This window comes from Lynx canadensis, chromosome C1 (genome assembly GCF_007474595.2).
Source record: "Lynx canadensis isolate LIC74 chromosome C1, mLynCan4.pri.v2, whole genome shotgun sequence".
NCBI classification, from domain to species: domain Eukaryota; kingdom Metazoa; phylum Chordata; class Mammalia; order Carnivora; family Felidae; genus Lynx; species Lynx canadensis.
The window spans coordinates 11,078,199-11,089,147 of NC_044310.1; the positions used below are offsets into that span (position 1 = coordinate 11,078,199).

The 10,949-nt window shown below is 46.6% G+C and overlaps 1 protein-coding gene across 5 annotated transcripts in view; it reads left to right on the top strand.

Annotated features, from left to right (window-relative positions):
* DNAJC16 (DnaJ heat shock protein family (Hsp40) member C16) overlaps positions 1-10,949 on the top strand; it is a 44,325-nt gene that overhangs the window by 28,374 nt on the left and 5,002 nt on the right. For all 5 annotated transcript variants that reach the window (XR_003971147.1, XR_003971148.1, XM_030327117.1 and 2 more), the window contains 7 exons: positions 4,728-4,858; positions 6,982-7,165; positions 7,928-8,110; positions 8,260-8,336; positions 9,603-9,683; positions 10,049-10,147; positions 10,732-10,902. Coding sequence is in view for 3 of the 5 variants with exons in the window: in XM_030327117.1 (XP_030182977.1) it covers positions 4,728-4,858; positions 6,982-7,165; positions 7,928-8,110; positions 8,260-8,336; positions 9,603-9,683; positions 10,049-10,147; positions 10,732-10,902 (926 nt within the window). In the remaining 2 variants the exon portion in view is untranslated. The remainder of the gene's footprint in view (positions 1-4,727; positions 4,859-6,981; positions 7,166-7,927; positions 8,111-8,259; positions 8,337-9,602; positions 9,684-10,048; positions 10,148-10,731; positions 10,903-10,949) is intronic.

Here is a 10,949-nt window from a genome sequence, read left to right on the forward strand (position 1 = left end):
GCTGCACGTCCTTGCCAACACCAGTTCAAGTTCATGTTTCCGAGTTGACTGAGTCTGTAGCTGCATCTCCTTGTACTTCTGCTTTGCGTTTCCCTTAATCACAAAGAAGCTGATTATGGGCCTTTTGGATTTCCTTCCCCTTTGGTGGCATGCCCACCAAGTGTTCCACCCATTTTTTTCTATTGAATTGTCTCCCTTTTCGCTGATGGTTTGTAGCCAGTCACTTATCCAGCTAGACTCATGGAGTGTGAATTCCTGGCGCGTCTGGCTCTTGCCAGCTTATGTTTGTGAGGTTTGTACGTGTTGTCTGTGGAGCTTGGCGTGAATATACTACAGCGTATCCAATCTGCTGCTGACAGACGTTTAGATCCTTCCACTGTTTAGTTATGTGACCAGTGATGCTCTGCATATATTCTTGTGTTTGGTATCACGTTGATGAACACACGTTCTTACTTTTAATGTAGTCGCTTGTATCAACAATTTCCTTTATGATTGGTTCTGTTTACTATTCAGGACGTCTTTCCCTACAGCAAGGTAGTAAGGATAATCCTTCCGTGGAGCTTCTAAAAGCTTTATAGTTTGTCTTTTGTACTCCGGTAGAAGCCATCTAGAAAGAGTCATGATAGCTCACAGAGCAAATCCTCCCACTTTATTTTTTGGATTTTAGCAGGGTGGGGAAGTGGCTTCAAAAGCACCTTGGCCGTTCTTGGTGTCTTGCACATTTTGTATACGCATTACGTTCTGTCTGTCAAGTTCCATCAAAACAAACAAACAGAAAACTTGTTGGGATCTTATTGATTAGGTATTGATTCTTTAAATCAGTTTGGGGAGAGGGGCACCTGGGCGGCTCCGTCGGTTGAGCGTCTGACTCTCAATTTTGGCTCAGGCCATGACCTCGCGGTTTGTGAGGTCGAGTCCTGGGTGGGGCTGTGTGCTGACAGCGCAGAGCCTGCTTGGGATTCTCTCCCCCTCTCTCTGCCCCTCCCCTGCTCACACACATGCACTCTCTCTTTCTCTCAAAATAAACAAAAATCTGAAAAAAAAATTATTTTATATAAGTTTGAGGAGAACATGCCTCTTGACAAAATTGAGCCTTTCTACCCATGAGCATCATAGATCTGTTGCCATTTGTTTAGGTGCTCAGTAATATGTCTCCATAAGCTTTTTTTTTTTTTTTTTAAAAAGGATCTTATTTTTAAGTAATCTCTACACCTAACATGGGGCTCGAACTTGTAACACCGAGATCACGAGTTGCACCCTCCACCGACTGAGTCAGCCACGTGGCCCTCTGTAAGCTTTTATAATTTTCTCTGTAAAGATCATGCTTTTTTTCCAGCTTACTTCTAGGTACCTCATATTTTTTATGCCGTTGGAAAGGGTATCTTTGTTATTACATTTTTTGTTTGCTGGTATTAGGTGATACAGTTAATCTTTTTAACGTTTCTTTCTTTATTTATTTTGAAAGATTGCGTGTGAACAGGGGAGGGGCAGAGAGAGAGGGGGAGAGGGAGAATCCCAAGCAGGCTCCACGCTGTCAGCCCAGAGCCTGACTCGGGGCTCAATACCCCAATACCATTCATTATTAAACACTGACTCTGTGTCCAGCAGTCTTGCTAAAACTCTCCTACTGATTTAAATAATTTATCTGTACCACCTTTCGGGTTTGCTGAATTGCAGTCATGTCGTCTGAGATTAATGGCAGTTTTGCTTCATTTTCTTCCAGCCCTTATTTTATTTTATTTTATTTTATTTTATTTTATTTTATTTTCTAATTTTTTTTTTATGTTTGTTTATTTCTGAGACAGAGACAGACAGAGCATGAGCGGGGGAGGGGCAGAGACAGAGGGAGACACAGAATCCGAAGCGGGCTCCAGGCCCTGAGCCTGTCAGCACAGAGCCCGACGCGGGGCTCGAACTCACAGCCCGCGAGATCATGACCTGAGCTGAAGTCGGCCGCTCAACCGACTGAGCCACCCAGGCGCCCCTATTTTATTTCTTTTTCTTACTTTACTGCTGACCTCTGGTGTGACGCAGACTAGAAATGTAGTGATGGGGGGGTGGGGGAGCATCCTTGTTCCTGATCTCCATTTCCCCAATAAAGTGTGGCATTTGCAGAAGGCATTTTGTAGCTACCCTCTTCAGATTAAGGATGTTCCCTTCTATTTATTGTTGACCTGAATGGTATTGGTTTTTATCAGATGTTTTTTCCACATCCATTGAGATTATCTTGGTTTTTTGTGTTTAATCTTTAATCATCTAAAATGTTGGGGTGCCTGGGTGGCGCAGTCGGTTAAGCGTCCGACTTCAGCCAGGTCACGATCTCGCGGTCCGTGAGTTCGAGCCCCGCGTCGGGCTCTGGGCTGATGGCTCGGAGCCTGGAGCCTGTTTCCGATTCTGTGTCTCCCTCTCTCTCTGTCCCTCCCCCGTTCATGCTCTGTCTCTCTCTGTCCCAAAAATAAATAAACGTTGAAAAAAAAAATTTTTTTTTAATAAAAAAATAAAAAAAAAATAAAATAAAATGTGCCAACTAGATTAATTCATTTTCTTGTATTTATTTTTTTAACATTTATTTATTTTTGAGACAGAGAGAGACAGAGCATGAACGGGGGAGGGTCAGAGAGAGGGAGACACAGAATCTGAAACAGGCTCCAGGCTCTGAGCTGCCGGCACAGAGCCCGACGCGGGGCTCGAACTCACGGACCTCGAGATCATGACCTGAGCCGAAGTCGGCCGCTTAACCGACTGAGCCACCCAGGCGCCCCGATTAATTCATTTTCTAATGTTAAGCCTAATTTGAGCTGATCAGATAAGTCCAGCAGGATCATATTATGCTTTGGGTATACTGCTGGATTCAGTTTGCTAAACTCTTGTTTAGGATTTTTGCATTTGTGTTCAGAAACGAGGTTGACTTCTGACTTTTCTTTCTCTTGAGGCCCATGTGAGGCTTTGCATCAGGAAGTGAGGTGGGTGCGTTCTCCCTTTTTCTATTCTGGGGGAGACTTTATGTAAGATTGGATTGTCCTCTTGAAAGTTTCATGGAAACCATCTGTAACACCATCTGGGCTTTGAGTTTGTGTTTAAGGAAAGATCTTTGACTACCACCAATTCACCTCCTTTAATGGTTATACAACTCTTTAAGTTTTCTGTTTTTTTCAGATACTGCTGTATTTTTCTAGAAATTTTTCTCTTTCATCTAAGTCCTCAAATAACTTTAACTTTTGCAACACAGGTGGTGATACCTCCTTGTCATCCTTGATAATGGTCATTTGTGCTCTCTGTCTTGTCTTCACAATGGGTTTTACCAGAGGTTTGTCCATTGGATTATTAGCTCCCCCAGAGAGCCAACTTTAGCTTTTTTGCTTCTTTGTTTCTTCTTCTTCTCCTACGTTTGTTGTGCTTCATGGATCTCTGTTTTTATCATTTCCTTCTTTCTCCTTTCATATTTTTTGTTGTTTCTTGTTAACTTCTGGACATAGGCCTCTAGGTCATTAATTTCTTTTCTGTTTTATTCATTTTTTAACATTACCCTCCAAGTGCTGCTTTAGCTATACCCCAGCGTGTATAAATAGCGTTTTCATGAGTCATTCAGATTCAGAGAATTTTTTAAATATCTGATAAGCTCTTCTTAGTTCAGTAGGTGATTCAAAGTGTGTTTCTTAAAATGTAAGATTTTCTAGTTGACATTTTATATGGATTTCTAGATTGTGGTCAGACAGGCTGCTGTCTGTCTAATTTCAGCTCTTTGAAATGCACAAAAATTAGTAAAAACAAAGTGGCCATCATACGGTTTTGTAGTCTGCCTTTTATACTTAGTAACCTTGGTACTTTGGAGTTTATTTTTAATTGTTCAGTTTACTGCCAAGCTTAAATGGAAGTAAATTTGCCTGGAATTCAAAATAACTCTTAAGGGACGCCTGGCTGGTTTATTTCATAGAACATGTAATTCTTGACCTCGGGGTCATGAGTTCGAGCCCCATGTTGGGTGTGGAGCCTACTTAAAAATAAAATCCATAAAAACAAAACAAAACAAAGTGACTTTTTAAATCTGCCAGCATAAAACCTTATACAGGGGCACCTGGATGACTCAGTTGGTTGAGCCTCCAACTCTTGATTTCAGCTCGGGTCATGATCTCACGGTTCGCGAGGTGAATCCCCACGTCAGGCTCTATGCTGACAGCATGGATCCTGCTTGAGATTCTCTCTCTCGCTGCCCCTTCCCCGCTTGTGCATGCTCGCTCGCTCTCTCGCTCTCTCTTTCTTTCTCAAAACAAATAAATAAATAAACATTAAAAAAAAAAAGTATACAAAAACTCTGCAGTGGAAAGAGCACTTGATTTTCCTTTGACTTGAAGTAGTTCTGTCATTGCGTCCGGCCCCACACTGTCAAATAGATTCCCACGTGTTTATTTCTTCGGACAAGACCTGTCTTATTTATTATATCACTTTAGCCAGGGTCCACCACATTTCTCTTCCAGTTCTTCTTTTTTATATTTTTTTTTCTTGAGTACGGTTTCCCTACAACATGACATTAGTTTCAGGTGTACAAGCTAGTGACCCTGCTTCCCTGTGTGCTGTGCTCACGACAAGTGTGGCTGCCATCTGCTGTCACCATACAACGTGAAATTACAACTTCACGGGTCAGCCACATTTTTTTTCAGCTTCTACGTACAGCCCATTGGCAGTGAGCAGAGGGACTAAAAATCAACTGTTTGTTGGTTTTTCCGCAGGCCCGAGGTATGAAGAAGCAGGTCATTGACGACTTCATCACCCAAAACAAGTATCTACTGGTAGCCAGGCTCACCAGCCAGAAGTCGTTCCATGAGCTGTGCCCCGTGAAACGGTCTCACCGACAGAGGAAGTAAGGACTCAAGGCTTTGTCCCTGTCTGTCGCTACAATAGAGAGGCCACGGCACATTCTTCTGCAGGGCGATTAAACATCTAGCTGTGACGGTCAGAACTTTCTCTGTAGGTAACACGTACCGACTGCCCACTCTGTTGGTAGTGGGGTGTGTGAATCCAGGGTGCCAGCCTGGCCCAGGGGGCAGAGAGGATCTCCCTAATTCGCAGCCCTTTAGCTGAGGCCAGAAGGATGAACAGAGTTGGGCCAATTGTCAGGGACAGTCTGGGTCCCTTTAAAGAAGCACAGGTACGAGAGAGTCCCTGCTCCTACAAGAGCGTCGCACACAGGGCAAGCCTCCAGAGGCCCAGGAGCGGGCCGGGGCAGCAGCTAACCCTAGGGAGCTGTAGGACACTGAGGAAACGGTCAGATAATTAGCAGGGAGTGGAAGGCCGAGGCACATTTGTTCATACAGGGCATCTGAAAAGTCTGGAAATACAGGGAAAATGTCTTTTTAGACATTTCTCGGATGAATGAATCAGTGGCTTTAAATGTAGGGCTAGTTCACTGGGAGACGTGTCTAGATAGGAAAGGAAAGCGTACTGCTCGTTTTACTTGAAAATATAACTGAAATATGATTTAAAGTGAGAAAATTTCCCGGTTTCCAGATTTGTCTGATTCCTTTATTCCTTTATAAGACTAAGAGAGAAGAAAGACGTTAGCTCGATATAAAGAAGTATATCCCGGACCCTGAGGATTGTTGTGTATGTGGCCCTCAGAAAATCTCCCATATCCACTCTGTTCTCACCTGTTTTGCCCCTGCCGCCCTAGAGCAGGCCACCGGCACCTATCGAGAGACCGTGCTAGCCTTCTAACCAGTCTCTGCTTCCATACCCCTCTTGTGCCTTCCACACGGTTCTCCACACGTCAGCCAGTGATCTTACTGGAACTGCGTATTGGGCCCAGTCTCTCTCCATCAGAGGGTCTTTATCTTGAGGTCCTCTCCGCCTGGAGTGCCCTGACCCCTTTCTTTCAGGCTTCTGCTCACCTCTGGGAGGTGACGTGTCCTTGAGCAATCTGTCTAATGGAGTGTGGCTCCCCCCCTACCCTGGACTCTCTCTCTCTCCTCCTCTTCTTTTTCATAACACTAGTTACTGCTTGTCACGATGTATCTATTTATGTGTGGTCCAACTTGCCCACTAGACTCTAAGCTCTACAAGGGCAAGAACGTTGTCCATCTTAGCAGGCATACAGTAAGTGCTTCCTAAATATTTGGGAGAAAGAGGGGCGCCTGGGTGGCTCAGTCGGTTAGGCATCTGACTTCGGCTCAGGTCGTGATCTCCCAGTTCGTGGGTTTATGTGCTGACAGCTCAGAGCCTGGAGCCTGCTTTGGATTCTGTGTCTTCCTCTCTCTCTGTCCCTCCCCCACTTGCATTCTCTTTCTCTCTCTCTCTCTCTCTCTCTCAAAAAATAAATAAACATAAAATTTAAAAAAAAATATTTTGGAGAATGAATAAATGATGAGCTACACTTACCCTTGGAAAGATTGCAAAGGAAGCCCTTCAGAATGAGGCTCAGAGACACCCAGCCCAAGATAGATTTGAACAACCCTGCCTGTGGCAGAAGAACTACAACAGTTGGCTTCTGGAAGCCCTTCTGCGTCAAGGACTCAGAGCCGTTGCCCTGAAAGAAATTCCTGGGCAGCTGGGTGGCTTAAGCGGTTGAGCAGCTGACTTGGGCACAGGTCATGATCTCACGGTTGGCGAGTTCGAGCCCCGCGTCGGGCTCTCTGCCGTCGGCGCAGAGCCTGCTTCCGACCCCTGGCCCCCCTTGCTCTCTGCCCCTCCCCTGCTTGCTCTCTCTGTCTCTCTCTCTCTCTCTCTCAAAAATAAATAAACATTTAAAAAAGAGAGAGAAAGAAAGAAATTCCTAAGTGTGGTAAAGTTTGCTTTGGGGAAGACATCACCAGTCTGGAAAAGAACAGGTCATCGGTGACTTGGAAATCCCTCGTTGGAGACCTTCTCACACCCGGCTTTCGTCTGTAAAATGAGCGCCTACTCCTCGTCGCCTTCACCTGCCGTCGCAGATCCTAGCCTTGGCCTCGGAGATCAGTTCATAAAGTCTTCTCTTTTGTTGTTGTGCAGGTACTGTGTGGTTTTACTGACTCCCGAGGCTACCAAGCTGGGGAAACCCTTTGAGGCTTTCCTGTCCTTTGCCCTGGCAAACACGCAGGACACAGTGAGATTCGTGCACATCTACAGTAACCGGCAGCAGGAGTTTGCCACCACCTTAGTACCGGACAGTGATACGTTTCCAGGAAGATCCGCGGTGAGTCGTGGATTCTCTTCTGACTCTGAGCTCTTGACAAGCTCATGGCGCCTGATACTGTTTCCTCCTCCTTTGGGAGTTTTGAATACAGATTCCAGGGGTCCAGAAATCTCTGAGCCTGTTTTGAAAGCCTACTCCTAAAACAGTCTTGGACCTTGGGGATTTCACCTCCTAGATTTTCAGCCTTAGACCTTCACAGAAAGCATCTTTCCTATGCGTAAAGGTTCAGGAGTGTCAGTTCTTTTCCCCAGTTTTTCTCCCCATGCCGGGTCTAGTCTTAGAGTACCTACTTTGTAAAATCTTCCTTAGACCACCAGTAAAAGGCTTTCAAAATTTCTCCCTCCTTTACTTCTGCCTCCTTTCACTTCATTTTAATTGATCTCTCCTTCCCTTCCCCTCCTTTGTCATCACTCTACAGAAGCATTAAATCCTCTCTTTGTCATCTTTTTGGTAATCATGGAAAATCTCTCTAAACGAGAAAGTTTCTTTATTATATTAAGTCAGAGGTTACAGAAAAAAGTCTACTCGGAAGAAAGAGCTTTAACTTTTAGCAAAAGCTGTGGAAAGTCACCATAGTTTCTTTGCCGGAAAAAAATGTAAATCTCTTGCACATATTTTCTACCGATCCATACCCGTGTTTGAGTTCATTGCTGACTCCACTGGATCCTTTTTTCCACCCCCCCCCCCCCCGAAAAAAGACCAAACAGGAACTTCCCATTCTTTTGGAAAGACTTCTGATGGCTTCCTCTCTTTTCCCGCCAGGTGTCTATCTTGGAAAGGCGCACCACGGGAGGAAGGGTAGTGTATAAAACCCTCGAAGCTCCCTGGACGGGGAGTGAGAGCGATAAATTCACCCTCCTGGGCTATCTCGACCAGCTGCGCAGAGACCCCGCTCTCCTGTCCTCGGAGGCAGTGCTCCCCGACCTGACCGATGAACTTGCCCCTGTAAGCACGTGGCCCAGGAGAGGGGGCTCCGGGCAGGGCTCGTGAGGAGCCTGAGCAGAGGCTGGCAGCACGCTGTCGTGGGCAAGGACTTCTCCCCCCTGGGGTTCAGGCGCCCCGTCCTGACCGACGTGTGTTTTCTCTCCCAACAGATCTTCCTCCTCCGGTGGCTCTACTCCGCTTCCGACTACATCTCGGACTGCTGGGACAGCATATTTCACAACAACTGGTGGGAACATTGCTACATTGAATTTCTCTTTCTCCAATGCTAGTAGAACCACTGTGTTTCTCTTGAAAACTCTGTCCTTCGATTTCAGTGTAAACTTGATCCAGACAAGTGGCAGGTCGTGTACACGTTTCCAACACGTGTTCGTTCCCTTTTTCTTTCTTGCAGTCACTTCACTTTTTACGTGTTTGCTGATTGACCCTTTCCCACTGGTTGGGTGAGAAAGGATCACCCGGGGCCGTGCTTGCACGCGGCACAGCCTGGACCTGTCCTCTCCATCGAGGCGCCCCTGATGCCCAGCCCAGGGCCTGGCCCACACGGGGGCCGGCGTAGAGACGTACAAACCCGTCAGTGAGTTAACCAGAGAAGGGAGGCATGTCCCACTCCCACCCCCCAAAGTACCGCGAGCTCCTGAAGGAGAGAGCCACGTCGCCCTCACGTCGGTGATTCCTGGCACCCAGCACAGCTCCTGACAAATGGCAGGCCTTGGAGGACTGTCGGTGGGCGAATTAAATTTTAGAGCGCCGGTCCTAGAGGAAATTGCGAAAGGTCACCTTTTTCTTCCTGCTCTACCCCCTTTGGGCCATGTCTGAATTATTCTGGCCAGAAAAAAATCAAAATAAAGGAAATAGTCCCACAGACTTTTTAGCCACCGATACCACCCTTGACATCAGAATGTTCTCCCACATTCACAACGTAAATCCTCTGACTTCCTTCTGCAGAACTTACTAAGCAGAACCTATTACGTTGAGACAAAATATCAAAATTTTATTTATTTGTTTTAAAGTTTATCTTAGCATGAGCAGGGGAGAGACAGAGAGAGAGGGAGAGAGAATCCCAAGCAGACTGCATGCTGTCAGTGTAGAGCCTGATGTGGGGCTCGAACTCACAAACCATGAGATCATGACCTGAGCCGAAATCAAGGGTCGGACGCTTAACCGACTGAGCCTCCCGGGCTCCCCGTAATATCAAGCTTTTGGAATAAGCAGTCTGAGCTAAAATGGTGAGGGAAAAACTGTCCGCTTTCCCCACCACCACCCTCACCCTCAAAAGGAACCTCTATTTGTATGAAACTAGAAAGTGTTTATTGATACGAAGCCTTTTTGGTTTGGGGTTTTTTTGGTTTTGGTTTTGGTTTTTTGGTTTTGTTTTGTTCTTTTGTTTTTTTTTTTTGGTTTTGTTTGAGCCAGGGAGAAGATACCTCGTGTCATGAACTGAGGTCACAGCAGCCCATCCAGAGCTGACCAGGGTTTATTCCCTTTGTTTTAGGCGGGAAATGATGCCCCTTCTGTCCCTGGTCTTCTCTGCCCTCTTCATCCTCTTTGGCACAGTCATCGTTCAGGCTTTCAGGTAAATGCCTGTGTGGCTTCTCAGTGGGATTTCCCAAGGGTGGGCCCCACACCTCGGGGTCATTCGTACTGTTCCTTCTGTAAAACTCTTTGTTTCTTTTTTTTTGTTTTTTTTTTTTAATTTTTTTTAACGTTTATTTACTTTTGAGAGAGAGAGAAAGAATGAGAGAGTGAGCATGAGCGGGGGAGGGGCAGAGGGAGAGGGAGACACAGCATCCAAAGCAGGCTCCAGGCTCTGAGCTGCCAGCACAGAGCCCGACGCGGGGCTCGAACTCACCAACCTCATGATCATGACCTGAGCCAAAGTTGCATGCTTAACCGACTGAGCCACCCAGACGCCCCTAAACTCCTTGTTTCTTACTTTAGCGACTCGAACGATGAGCGAGAGTCAAACCCTCCAGATAAAGAGGAAGTCCACGAGAAGGCCGGGAAGACTGAGCCAAGCTTCACCAAAGAAAACAGCAGGTTTCTCTAACGGGACACCAAACCCACCCCCACCACACCACCCTGGCAGGAGAGCCACAGGCCGAGTTGGTCTGACAGAGCGGTGTTCCAGAACCAGTCTATACACGCACTCGGGGTCACCTCCTTGTGTGTGAGATGTGAATTTAGGGGCAAGTCAGCCGCCGGCTAGTGTTTACTGAGACCCCATAGGCCTTTAGACACAGGACCTACTTACCTTCTACTCAGTACCTGCAGGCTCTCGATCTCAAATTTAATAATGGGGGCAGGAGGCAAAGTATGTCAGAGCCACTAGACGAGCCAGACGCAGAGAAGGGTGCATCACCATAACCGTGGTGAGCGCTTTCATCCGGTCCTAAAGCCGCTTCTCCACCAGCTGAACAGTAGCATCTGAAAGGCTCTTTGTAGGCCCAGGGCCACCAAGGAGGGACCGTCCCTGTCCTGCCAGGGTGCCAGGCTCGAGAATATTAAATAACCTGTCTAGTCTGGTTGGAACAGAGCATTTTCTCCCTCCTATTTTTTTTTCCCCAAAGTAATGGCATTCCCCTGTCCTGATAACATCTTAATTCCTCACTATCTCCCCACAGCAAGATCCCTAAAAAGGGCTTCGTGGAGGTAACGGAACTCACAGACGTGACATACACCAGTAACCTGGTCCGCCTGAGGCCGGGCCACATGAACGTGGTCCTCATCCTGTCAGACCCCACCAAGACCAGCTTACTGCAGAAGTTCGCTTTGGAGGTCTACACATTCACTGGGTAAGCTCGTGGGAGGGAGAGCAAGGGAGGGCACGTTCGGGTGAGGG